The 11,435-nt window shown below is 32.2% G+C and overlaps 1 protein-coding gene across 1 annotated transcript; it reads right to left on the minus strand.

Annotated features, from left to right (window-relative positions):
- Positions 1-6,103: 6,103 nt before the first annotated feature.
- On the minus strand, positions 6,104-9,327 carry LOC122592477 (tetraspanin-8-like). Its single transcript, XM_043764716.1, has 2 exons — positions 8,727-9,327; positions 6,104-6,649 (listed from the first exon to the last, which is right to left on the minus strand). The coding sequence occupies exons 1-2, from the start codon at positions 9,231-9,233 to the stop codon at positions 6,350-6,352; spliced, it is 807 nt and encodes a 268-aa protein (XP_043620651.1). The 5' UTR covers positions 9,234-9,327; the 3' UTR covers positions 6,104-6,349.
- Between the last annotated feature and the right edge of the window lie 2,108 nt (positions 9,328-11,435).

The raw sequence follows: 11,435 nt of genomic DNA on the forward strand, positions 1-11,435 counted from the left end.
CTTATGAGTTAGTATATGGGTTTGAACCAGATTTAAGTCATCTAAGAGTCTTTGGATGTTTATGCTTTGCTACTAAACTAAATATGTCTGACAAGTTTGAATCTAAATCTGAAAAATGTGTGTTAATTGGTTATTCTAATTCAAAGAAAGGTTACAAATTGTTTAGTCTTGAGTCTAAAACTGTTGTGTTTTCTAGAGATGTCAAATTTTATGAAAATATTTTTCCTTATACTATGAATAATAAAGAGGTTCTAAATTCTATTACAAGTTCTACAAATCATCTTAATTTCTTTGATAATATTGATACTACTAATTCATTTAAGAGTAATGCCTATCCAATGTCCAATGATGACGAGGAAGAAAAGGTGGGTGATCATAATGTTGGCAGTGAGCCACAGTTTGTCTTTGGCAGTTTTGATGATCATGTAAGTGATAAGTCATCCCTTGGCAACACTTCTAGTGTTACCAGTGATCAATCTTCACATACTGATTCAGAAAAGTCTACCAGACAATCTGCTGAGCATGCTACTACATTACCTGATATGAATTTAAATATTTCTGAGGACAATCTGGTTGAAAATAATGAGGATATAAATCTTAGAAGGTCAACAAGACATAAAACTCTTTCAACAAGGTTAAAAGATTTTGAACTAACAGAAAAGGTTAAATATCCTTTGAATAAAGTTGTTAATTATTCACATCTTAAGCCTGAAGTGTTTTGTTTTACAACCAGTTTGAATAAGAGTAGTAAACTAAAAACCTTTTTTGAAGCAATTAAAGATTCTAATTGGGTAAATGCTATGAATGATGAAATGGAAGCTTTAAATAGGAATAATACCTGGGAATTAACTACTTTACCACCTGATAGAGAACCTATTGGATGTAAATGGATTTTTAAAATTAAATACAAAGCTAATGGTGAAATTGAAAGATATAAAGCAAGATTAGTTGCTAAAGGGTTTAATCAAAGAGTAGGAATAGACTTTGATGAAACTTTTTCTCCTGTTGTAAAGATGGTTACTGTTAGATGTCTTCTTACATTAGAAGTTACTAATAAATGGTCTTTGTATCAGTTAGATGTCAATAATGCTTTCTTGTATGGTGACTTGAATGAAGATGTGTACATGGATATTCCTCAAGGATATTCATGTAATGATACTAACTTAGTTTGTAAGTTGAATAAGTCTTTGTATGGTTTGAAACAAGCACCTAGACAATGGAATTTCAAGTTGTCTAGTGCTTTACTTGAATGTGGATTTGTTCAATGTAAATCTGATTATTCTTTGTATACTAGAAATGCAAAAGATAAATTTGTTGCACTTCTTGTATATGTGGATGACATAGTTATTACAGGAAATTGTGAGAAAGAAATTCAAAGTGTTAAGCATTTTTTAAGTTCAAAATTTAAAATCAAGGATCTTGGAAAATTGAAATATTTTCTAGGAATTGAAGTGTTAGAAACTAATGATGGGTTATGTTTATCTCAAAGGAAATATTGTCTTAAGTTATTAAATGATTTTGGTATGCTAGGTTGCAAACCTATACATACTCCTCTTGAAATGAATATAACTGTTAAGCCTATATCTGATAAGAATAAGCCTTTGGAAAATGTTGTTGTGTATCAAAAACTAATTGGAAAGCTTATATATTTGACTCTAACTAGACCTGATATAAGCTATTCAGTTCAGTGTCTTTCTCAATTATGCATGCTCCTTCTAAGGACCATTTTGATCTTGGTTTAAGAATATTGAGGTATCTTGAGAAATCTCCAGGAAAAGGATTGCATATTCAACAAGGTACAAATTTCTTACTTTCTGGTTTTGTAGATTCAGATTGGGCTAGATGTGTTGTGTCAAGAAAATCTGTAACAGGTTATACTGTGTATCTTGGCAAAACATTAGTTTCCTGGAAAAGCAAAAAACAGTCAACCATTGCCAAGTCTTCTGCTGAAGCAGAATACAAGGCCTTGGCAGCTGTGACTTGTGAAATTTTATGGCTTAGAAACTTGTTAAATGATCTTGGTATTACTTGTAAAATTCTTGTAAGTGTTTATTGTGATAGTAAGGCAGCAATTCAGATTTCTACCAATCCTGTATTTCATGAAAAAACTAAGCATTTTGAAATAGATCTTCATTTCATAAGAGAAAAAATCACAGCAGAAATTTTGAACATTATTAAGGTTCAGTCTGAATTCAATGTGGCTGATATCTTCACAAAAAGTCTAAGCAAAAATCAACATAATTTTCTGTGCAAAAAACTGGGTTTCATGGACATGTTTAATGATCAACTTGAGGGGGGATGTTAAAACTATGTTAATATTATCAAGTTTATCATTTAAACATGTTGCTATTTGTAAACTAACTTGATCTAAATTAAGTTGTAGGTTATTAGAAGTAGAAGGACTGCTATTGCTCAAAAGTAAAAGATTAATAGCTGAGGGACTTGATTTGTAAAGAAGGAAAGAAGAGGGACTAAAGTGAAGATTGAAGATATTATATAAACGAGCCTTTGATTGATTTAGGGTTAATCAATCATTCATTCATTGTTGCTGCTGCTACTTATTTTCTTCAAATATATTTCTCTCTTCATATATATATATATATCACATCGATATATATATATTCTGGTTTTGTAATATAATCATTGATTAATGATTCTTGGAGTTAATTTGTAATAATCTCTAATACATCTTATTAGTCTATTCATAATAATAACTCACACCAATTTGTTGTAATCGTTTGAGAGATTTTCTGGGTTGATTGTTGCTTTCTTTCAATAGATAAACATTGTAAAGTTTAAAAATTTGAAACTTTATACATTGAGGTACAATAAATCAAATTTAATTAATTTATTAACAGTTAAAACACGATATATTTTTTGACATCCAAGTTTATAGTTACAAATTCCTTTACATCACCATAACCATTAGCCAAAGCCGATGGATCGACAAAGCTAAGTGTCATCACCCTTAGCCACATGTATTCACTGTTGGAGTGTTATCATTTTATTATAAATCGCATGTCCGGGAATAATTTAAGTCTACGGGGTCACACAAAATGACACGGTAACTCGATAATATTAATTGATATATTAAAGTAATATATTATTTAGTTTGATCACGAAATGATTAATTAAACATAACTAAAGGGTTAATTATATTTAATTAGTTAAAGAGGAGGATTAAAATGTGAAATTGAAAATGGATTTGGGCCCTAAGTCTTATGGGGGGCGGTCATATTAGGGCTTTTCTAAGCCTTAATCTAGCTTATTTTCCAAGCTATGTTTAACCTAATTATTACCTATAAATAGAGGGCTTAATTCTAGGTTTTTCATTCTTTTCTTTTCACATAGTTTTCTCTCCTCTTCTCTATTTTTCTTGAAGTGGTTGAAATTCTCTTTCTCTTAAGGGTTTTCGACTTCAAGTTAAGGGTTTGTAACAAAGTTTTGTTTGGTTTGTGATCGAGTACTAGCATACGTTATTCAGGGTGTCTAGTGTGCGATCGTAGAGGGGTTTTGCTTTAAACCCTAAGCATTAATAATAATCTTATTATTATTATTTTTATTGGAGCTTGCATAAGGTACACGACTCAATTCTAGTCTTTGTTAATTAATTTGATTGCATATATGTTTCGACTTCTTCCGTTGCGCTTACTCGTGATCATGTATGATTATATGTTTATATTCTAACATTCACAAGTCACTAAACCTAGGGGTGTTTGGTATGAGTGAATCAAAGAGAATGGAAATGTAATAGAGAATAAATATAGTGGGAAAGAGAATGGGTATTTAAAAAGAGAATCGATTCCGTCGTTTGGTACAAGCAGAGAATGAATATATAAAAAATACTAAATTTTAAATAATAATCAAATTTAATACATATAACATCACTAAAACAAAAAAAAAATTTTAAAAATTTCCATTCCCATCAATTCTCTACATTTCACAGAGAATTGAGGGAATGGAATCGATTCCCTATTCTCGATTCTCTTTCACATTCTCTATTACAACCAAACATGAGAAGTGTTTTTTATTCCATTTCCACCCTTTCCATTCCATTGTACCAAACACCCCTAAATTTATTTGTATGATTTTGTAAAATAAAATAATTATTCTCGTCTAAGTGATATGATACATTTCTAATCGACTAGTCATAATTACTTGTTTATTTACCCTTCTTGTTCTATTTGATCAAATATGTGGCCATGATTTGGAGTTAAGTTAGAAACTATTATAAAGAAAAAAAATGGAGTATATTATCAAATTGATGACCACAAATCCACAATGAAGTGGAGTAGAAAACTATCATTCATAATAATAATAATTAATAAATATAAATCGGAGATACCACGTATGGACATTTAACATTTATAACCTCTCTGCATTTCTACGTGTCCGACGAAAATATCAATGATAGTGATTAGTGACTCTACATCAAACAAAATCAAGTGGATTAATGGATATTGATATATGAAGTATGAACACTTTCAAATTTATAGTTTTGATAAGGTAAGACTTTCGTGGGCTTATCCATATATATCAATTATCATCATTAGTAACTAGCACTTTACCCGCGCAATGCGGTGGTAATCGTGGCGGCGACGATGTGGTGGTAGATGCGATTATTTGTGGTAGATGAGACGTCGATTGATGTAGATTATTAATGGGGATATTTTAAAAAATAAAGGATTGATAGTATAACTTAATCATTAATGTTAAGGGGTAGTGTAAGTAAAATATTTTAGTGCTAAGTAAAAATATTACATATCTTAAGGGTGGTAGATGAAAATATTACATGGAAGGACATTTTAGATATTTCTTCTTATATAACTTTCAACATGGAGATATTTTCTTTAATAAGTAGTATATATGATGTACATGATCTTAATAAACTATTTGCCAACTATGAGGTAAATTAACTCAAAACATACTGTATTCTTATCTAGATTAGTTGTTTATCTCTTACGCTTTAATTTTCATTATATATAAAAAAAAAAAAAAATTCTAATTAGCAAAAGTGGTTGTACATAACTAGAAAACTGATGTGAAGAAATTAATGGATCGGATCGTCTCATATTATCAATACAAAAAGTATACGGAGTATATGATAATACTATCAAGTAATTAATATTATTCTCGACAAACATTTAGCTGGTTTCAAATGGTCGTTTTATATGAGAAAAGAATGTTCCACAACACAATGGTGTTTCATAAAAATAAGTTCTTAGGTAGTTGAACTTAGGTACCTAAAAATAAAGATAAGTTTAAAAATGTCAAAGCGTAGAGCATTAAAGATAAAAATTGGCTAAAGCTAATGGTAAGAATCGGAAAAACAGTGTGGCTTGGATCAGTAACACCATGTCTTATGGAGACAAATGTCAGATATTTGATTTTTATCTCATGTAAAGGTCGGATGTTCTTTTCAACCATTTATGTAGAACGTGGAAGCAGCCTCTGTATCTTGGTAGAGGTAAAGTTTGTCTACATTTTAACCTTCCTCATACACCGTCAAGGTATTGAGACTTAAAATACATATAACAAGAGAGTGGGCAATTTTTTTTCCTTTTTTTTAATAGTAAGAATCGGAAAAACAAAATAGTTAAACATTTAAAGGCTACAATTGAAAATAAGAAGTGTATACTGAATAGTGTAGTTTTGTGAGGAAATAAGTTTGATATGATAATTTGGGTTTTAGTCTTTTAGATGATGCCAAGTTAAATAAAATTCAATAAAAATTTGCATATATTCTTCATTATATTGTCGTCGTCAATGTTGTCATAACCAAACCCGGGATCTCAACGTTATTGCCAACTCTAGTATTCGTGGTTTAGGCAAAAACATTGTGTTGGTTTATTTGGTTCCTTGTGTTTCTGTAACTCAAAGTAAACAGTTGTGAAATTACACACAAGGCTTGCATATTAAACGTTATTGAGGGTAACTCCTTCCATAATGGGAAGGAAACTACATGATCACAAAAAGACACTCAAGTGAATATATAGCCAATAATTTAAAAAAACATGCACATGACAACCATGTGGAATGTGGACACCAAGTTATCAACCATGAAGGCATGAATACCACCATCTATGTAATTTGACTAAAAGAATGAGGATAAAATATAGTAATAATTTTAGAATAAATAAAGGAACATATATAATACCAAATCCTCTAAACAAATCACAGCCAACATCTCAATAAAAGTATATACACCTAAACATAGCCAAAACAACCCATCACATAGCAATGTAATCCATTGCTACAGATTCGACCATTTTAGCTTAGAAAAACAATACCGAAAAATATGTAATCAATACCAAAGTATAAAGGACATAATCACGTATTAATCAAATCTCTAAGGGTAGCGTTTCCATGAGTTGTCATGACGGTTGTTCCTGAACGCACAACAACCAATGGAGTAAACAATGATGAGGAAGACGAGAAAGATGACGTTGAGGACAGCAACTTTTTTCCAATCACTCTTTATGTTATCGAGCAGTCCAGCCTTGCATGATTGGCAGTTGTAGCAGAGGATATTCTGATCATTCTCCCAAGCATTACAATCAGGATTGGTGGATGTTGTGGGGGTCTTGGTCCAGTTAGTCGGGGTCACGTAGGTGAAATTGCAATCAGTTGAAGGTTTGCAGCAACCAGACTACAAAAACATGACACGAAACAATATTAGCCACACAAAGCTATATAAACATTGAATGGCATACGTACACTAGTTACAATGGAATGACAAACACTTCTAGGTTTGTTGTTTGACCCGTTTAATAATAAACTTGTCGTGACCTTGGATAACAATCTTTAACAACAGGTCAATTTGAACATCTTACTAAAAGACAGTCTGCCAAATGAGCCAAAGAAGATTAAAAGGTCATAAGTCCCAAAAGTCTAATTTTAGCTTGTCCTGCTCCTAAACAGCTGGATTAAAGAATTCAGATTGCTATAGCAACTGTCATATTAATGCCTAAATTATTAATCATTTAAGAAAAGCAGACAAAACATTTGCTTCACAAAAGAACAAAACCCAACGCATCAGCCAACTTTCCCTGCACGCCCCATTGGCCACATAAAAGCGTTAACCTTTAAACGCTTGAGATACTATTTATAGTTCTACCGCTTGCTTCAATGAATGACCATCATTGGATTCAAACTCGTGGCGTCTAGAGAAAGTCCAAAATCTAGATTCATACAAAAAGCACAAGAGCCTTTAAGCTAATTCAACAAGATCTACGTTTAACATTAGATTAATAGTTGAAGAAGATTTAGTTCAGCTAATTTAACAAGTCAACTAAATCTGTGGTCACTTTTCTATTAAAAAAAACAAGCCCATCATAGCTTACAATCACATTACCCCTTTTTCCCTATAAAATAGCTCACTTTCTTAACCACCAAAAGACCTTTTCTCTCAAACTCAACCCTTTTTTTTGCTTAAAAGTTCACCTACTTTAGACTTTATCAAAGTGCTACAATCACAGCTACTTTATCTCCATTAACAAATACTTCCACACAACCTTTTTGTACTCAACATGACATATACTACAAAATGTCTTGTAGTTTTGTAAAGATCGCATATAATCAAAATTTCATACTGCTTAAAGCTTCACAAAATGGTACTGGTTGCAAAAATACAAATATAAAAACCACATAATTTGAAAAACTCTAAAGAGCTTACACAAATTTTTTAGGCTAGTGGATAGTAACGGGTATGTAGTCAATTTCGGTGGTATATCAGTGGTATACCAGTGGTATTTTGGTTTTCGGTCGTCCACTGGTATACTAGTCCAGATTTCTGTCCAAAATTTCGGTACCGAGATTTCGGTGAAATTTACCGTAATCTCACCGAAATTTTTAGGTTCAAATTTCGGTGGTATACCAGTTTTTCAGGTTTTATTTATTTTTTATTTTTGTCCAAACTTAAAATACAACATAAGCAACACTAATTTACCCGATTAAATAAACCCATTTACCCGATTAAATCTGTCAGCAAACAAATATAAATAGGGGGAAGGGAATATGAGGCTGTTATGCACCTAAGTTGGGTGAAAAACCCCTCACATACCTTTTTTTAACCATAAAAATCATGGGGGGCCAAACATTTATTTAAAATATTAAAATATTGGTATGTGAGGGGTTTTTCACCCAAGTTGGGTGCATAACAGCTCCATACTCACTTTTCTCATATAAATAACAACGAATTGACCATCGATGCATAATAAAATATTTTAAGCATTTCGTGTAAAGTTGAACACATTTAAAAACACTTAAACCCTACTTAATATAACCTTTTATGTAAACTTACAAGTTACAAATACAATACTAAAATTAACAAAAAAAATAAATAATAATAATCGGTTGATAAAAACCAATCTCAATCAGCTCATTTCAAACCTTGAAATCAAATTTATCATAAATAAATAAATCTTGTAGAAAAGGTCAACCTAACCCTTAAATGGACCAACCCTAAAACCTCTCCAAACACTAGTTTAAATAATCCAATGATTAATTCACAAATAGATCAACTACCTAAACATAATCTTTTTAATCATATTACCCTATGCACAATATCAGATCCAAAAAAAATGCACCAAAACAAAATAAATAAAATGTACATATATGATCTATAACTTTGATCAGATTATTATTTTTAGTGTATAAGGTTATTTTATAAATACAACACAAAATTCCACAAAATTAATCATAAAACAAGAATAAAAGTTTTATACCTGAATAGAAGAAAGATGTCTGTTATAAAATTCATCACGAGGAGTAATCCCATTATCATCAATCAAACTCTTACAAACTTTACTATCAACCAAACAACTCCTTATCTTTTTCCAATTCTTCTCACTCTCCACTCTTTTTCTCAACCAATCAGAATAATCTCCAAGCCTATATTCCTTATACCCTTTTCCAGATACTTTTTCACCCGCGCCTTTATTTGTCACAACAAATGCAAATATGGTAAAACAAAACAGTAACAGGATCAGTAAAAACATGACCAGTAGGTAAACCCATAGTAGCCATGACACGCGACAACACGCGCCGATTAAGCCTGCTAATGAGACGATCATGAGAAAGACACCCAGTGCGATTAATGGACGGTCTAAGAAACGCTCACATTCTGATGTGCCTTGGCGTGACAGCCACACGCCGCCGGCTAAGATTGGGATTGATAAGAGGAATGTTATGAAGTTTAGGATTCCTACTAGGTTGTTGCTGATACGTACCATGATGTTTTTTTTTTCTTTTTTTGAAATAAAGGTGAAAGGCTTTTTGGGGATTTTGGTAGAGAAGAAAAAGGGAATGGAAATGGTGATTTTTTATTGGATTTGTGGGGGATGATTATATAAGGAGTGTGCTTGTGGTTTGGTTTTAGTTTAAAAATAGTCCCTTGTATTTGGTTTTAGTTTAAAATAGTACTCGTATTATATTTTGGAGTCTTAAAGGTCTATTTTATACTAGTTTATTTTTTATGTGTTTACCATAATAGAAATACTCGATTTTGTTTTTAATAAGGTATGGAATAATTAAAACGTAGATAATTGTATTTCAAACTAAAATTAGAAAAAATGTTTATAATATCTATAAACTCTTATAAAAAAAATTTTATTTTAAGTAATTTAAGCACACTTTTTTCAATATCCTCATATTGCAATTAATTCACACATTACTTTTAATTCTACATCTCTAAACACAATCAGATAAACATCCTACCATGATCTAACACACAATAACTTATCATCTTATTCACACACACGCATATCAATTCCTCCCCCACTTTTTAGTATTACCATCACTGTTTAACCGCCGCAACGTGCGGACACCAACTCTCATATATTCATATATTAAAATGGTAAAAAGATAAGATATATGATTTCTTTCTAAATACAACTTTGTATTTAATCTTTTTAAAATGTGTGTATTCTTACCATAAATTTTAGAAATGTCTTTTTATATAAAAATATACAATATTTTTATACACGTTAATTATAGTCCTAACCAGTGGCGGATCCACCTATAGCTTATGAGGGTCACATAACCACCCTTGCAAAAAACTTTATTTTAGAAAGTCGATGTAAATTTGAGAAGGACTCTCCTTTAGAAAATATAGAAATCCCTTAAGAAGAAAAAAAGTCTGATAACGAGAAACTTAGTTTTTGTTTTCAATGGTGGAAGTCTAACTTTAAGATCCTGTGAGGCCTTAGCTTATAGTGTCTTCACGTGTGCGTCTTCACCACCAAGGACGATCAACGCTGTAGGCATAGAGCGTCCAAAGGCCTGCGTCCCACGATTCAGTCCTCCTATGGACTCTTGTAGACGCCCCATTTGTGGGTCCAAGTCAAACGGCTAAAAAAAAATTTCATTTTCTTCCTAATTTCAAATGTAACGGCTATTTGATCTTCAAAATTCTTCCTTTTGCTTCTTCTTTAAACCAAACCAAAACCCACATTTATTTTCACATACAATCACACGATTTCACATACAATCAAACCATTTATTCTCATATACACTCATACCGGGGCGTAATGTTAGCCGAAAGTTGTCCTAAAGTTCTGATGCAGGTTCGAGTAGATCATCCATCGGGTCAGAAGTGCTACTTAAACTCGTCGAAATGCTCAAGTTGCAGAAGGAATCGATAAAGAAAACAGATGAAGATCGGATGAAGTTTGAAGAGGATCGGAAGCAAAAGAAAGCTCGTCACTGGAAGGAAGTTATGGAGGCGTTTAAGTTTCTTCAGAACCCAGTTCCCACTGATTTGCCTAAAAATGAGTTGAAAGCGTTTCTAAATTATCGTAAGGCTTTGACTGATCAGTTTAAGGAAGACTTTGTAGCAATGGGTGGAAGCAGTGATGATGAAGACGACGAGTAGTTTGTTTAGTTGTGTTTCGTGTTGCTTCGTGTTATTTTAATAAATTTCCTTGTGTTTTATTGTATAAGGAAGTTCCAGGAAGCTTGTATTATAAACAGGGAGAATCCTAAGGAAAGTCCTGAGTGATGTGATGTTAGGTCCAGATTTACTGGACTCACTTCAGACAAGACTACTGGAGCCCTCTGAAGATTTGTCCAGAAATTATGAGAAGACCAATGACCTATTTCCTTGTACAGGAATTTGGATCTCACCAGATTGGTTCACTGGACTTCACCCCAGTCAAGATCATTCCACTGAAGAACATACCAGATTCGTTCACTGGACTTCACCCAGTCAAGATCATTCCACTGAAGAGCAGACTTACTAGATCTCCTGACTAGAGTCCTTGACAGTGTTCTAAATCTTACAAGTCTGAACACTGATCACGAGGAATTGACTTTATGTCTTTACACGCCTTTACCCGGACAACCCAATTGTCCTTGGTTAAAAAGCCTTACACGCAACCATATTTGTACGGCAAAAGGAATATTATATTTATTCTTTTTGCCTATAAATACCAAGT

The sequence above is a fragment of the Erigeron canadensis genome, chromosome 3, assembly GCF_010389155.1.
Source record: "Erigeron canadensis isolate Cc75 chromosome 3, C_canadensis_v1, whole genome shotgun sequence".
Classification (NCBI taxonomy): domain Eukaryota; kingdom Viridiplantae; phylum Streptophyta; class Magnoliopsida; order Asterales; family Asteraceae; genus Erigeron; species Erigeron canadensis.

What these genes read in the sequence shown, in the direction of transcription:
- LOC122592477 (XM_043764716.1), bottom strand. Translation starts at nt 9,233, where the DNA reads ATGGTACGTATCAGCAACAACCTAGTAGGAATCCTAAACTTCATAACA. An exon ending in GACATCTTTCTTCTATTCAG is followed by an intron (nt 6,650 to 8,726) that starts GTATAAAACTTT and finishes ATGTTTTTGTAG; the next exon opens with TCTGGTTGCTGCAAACCTTC.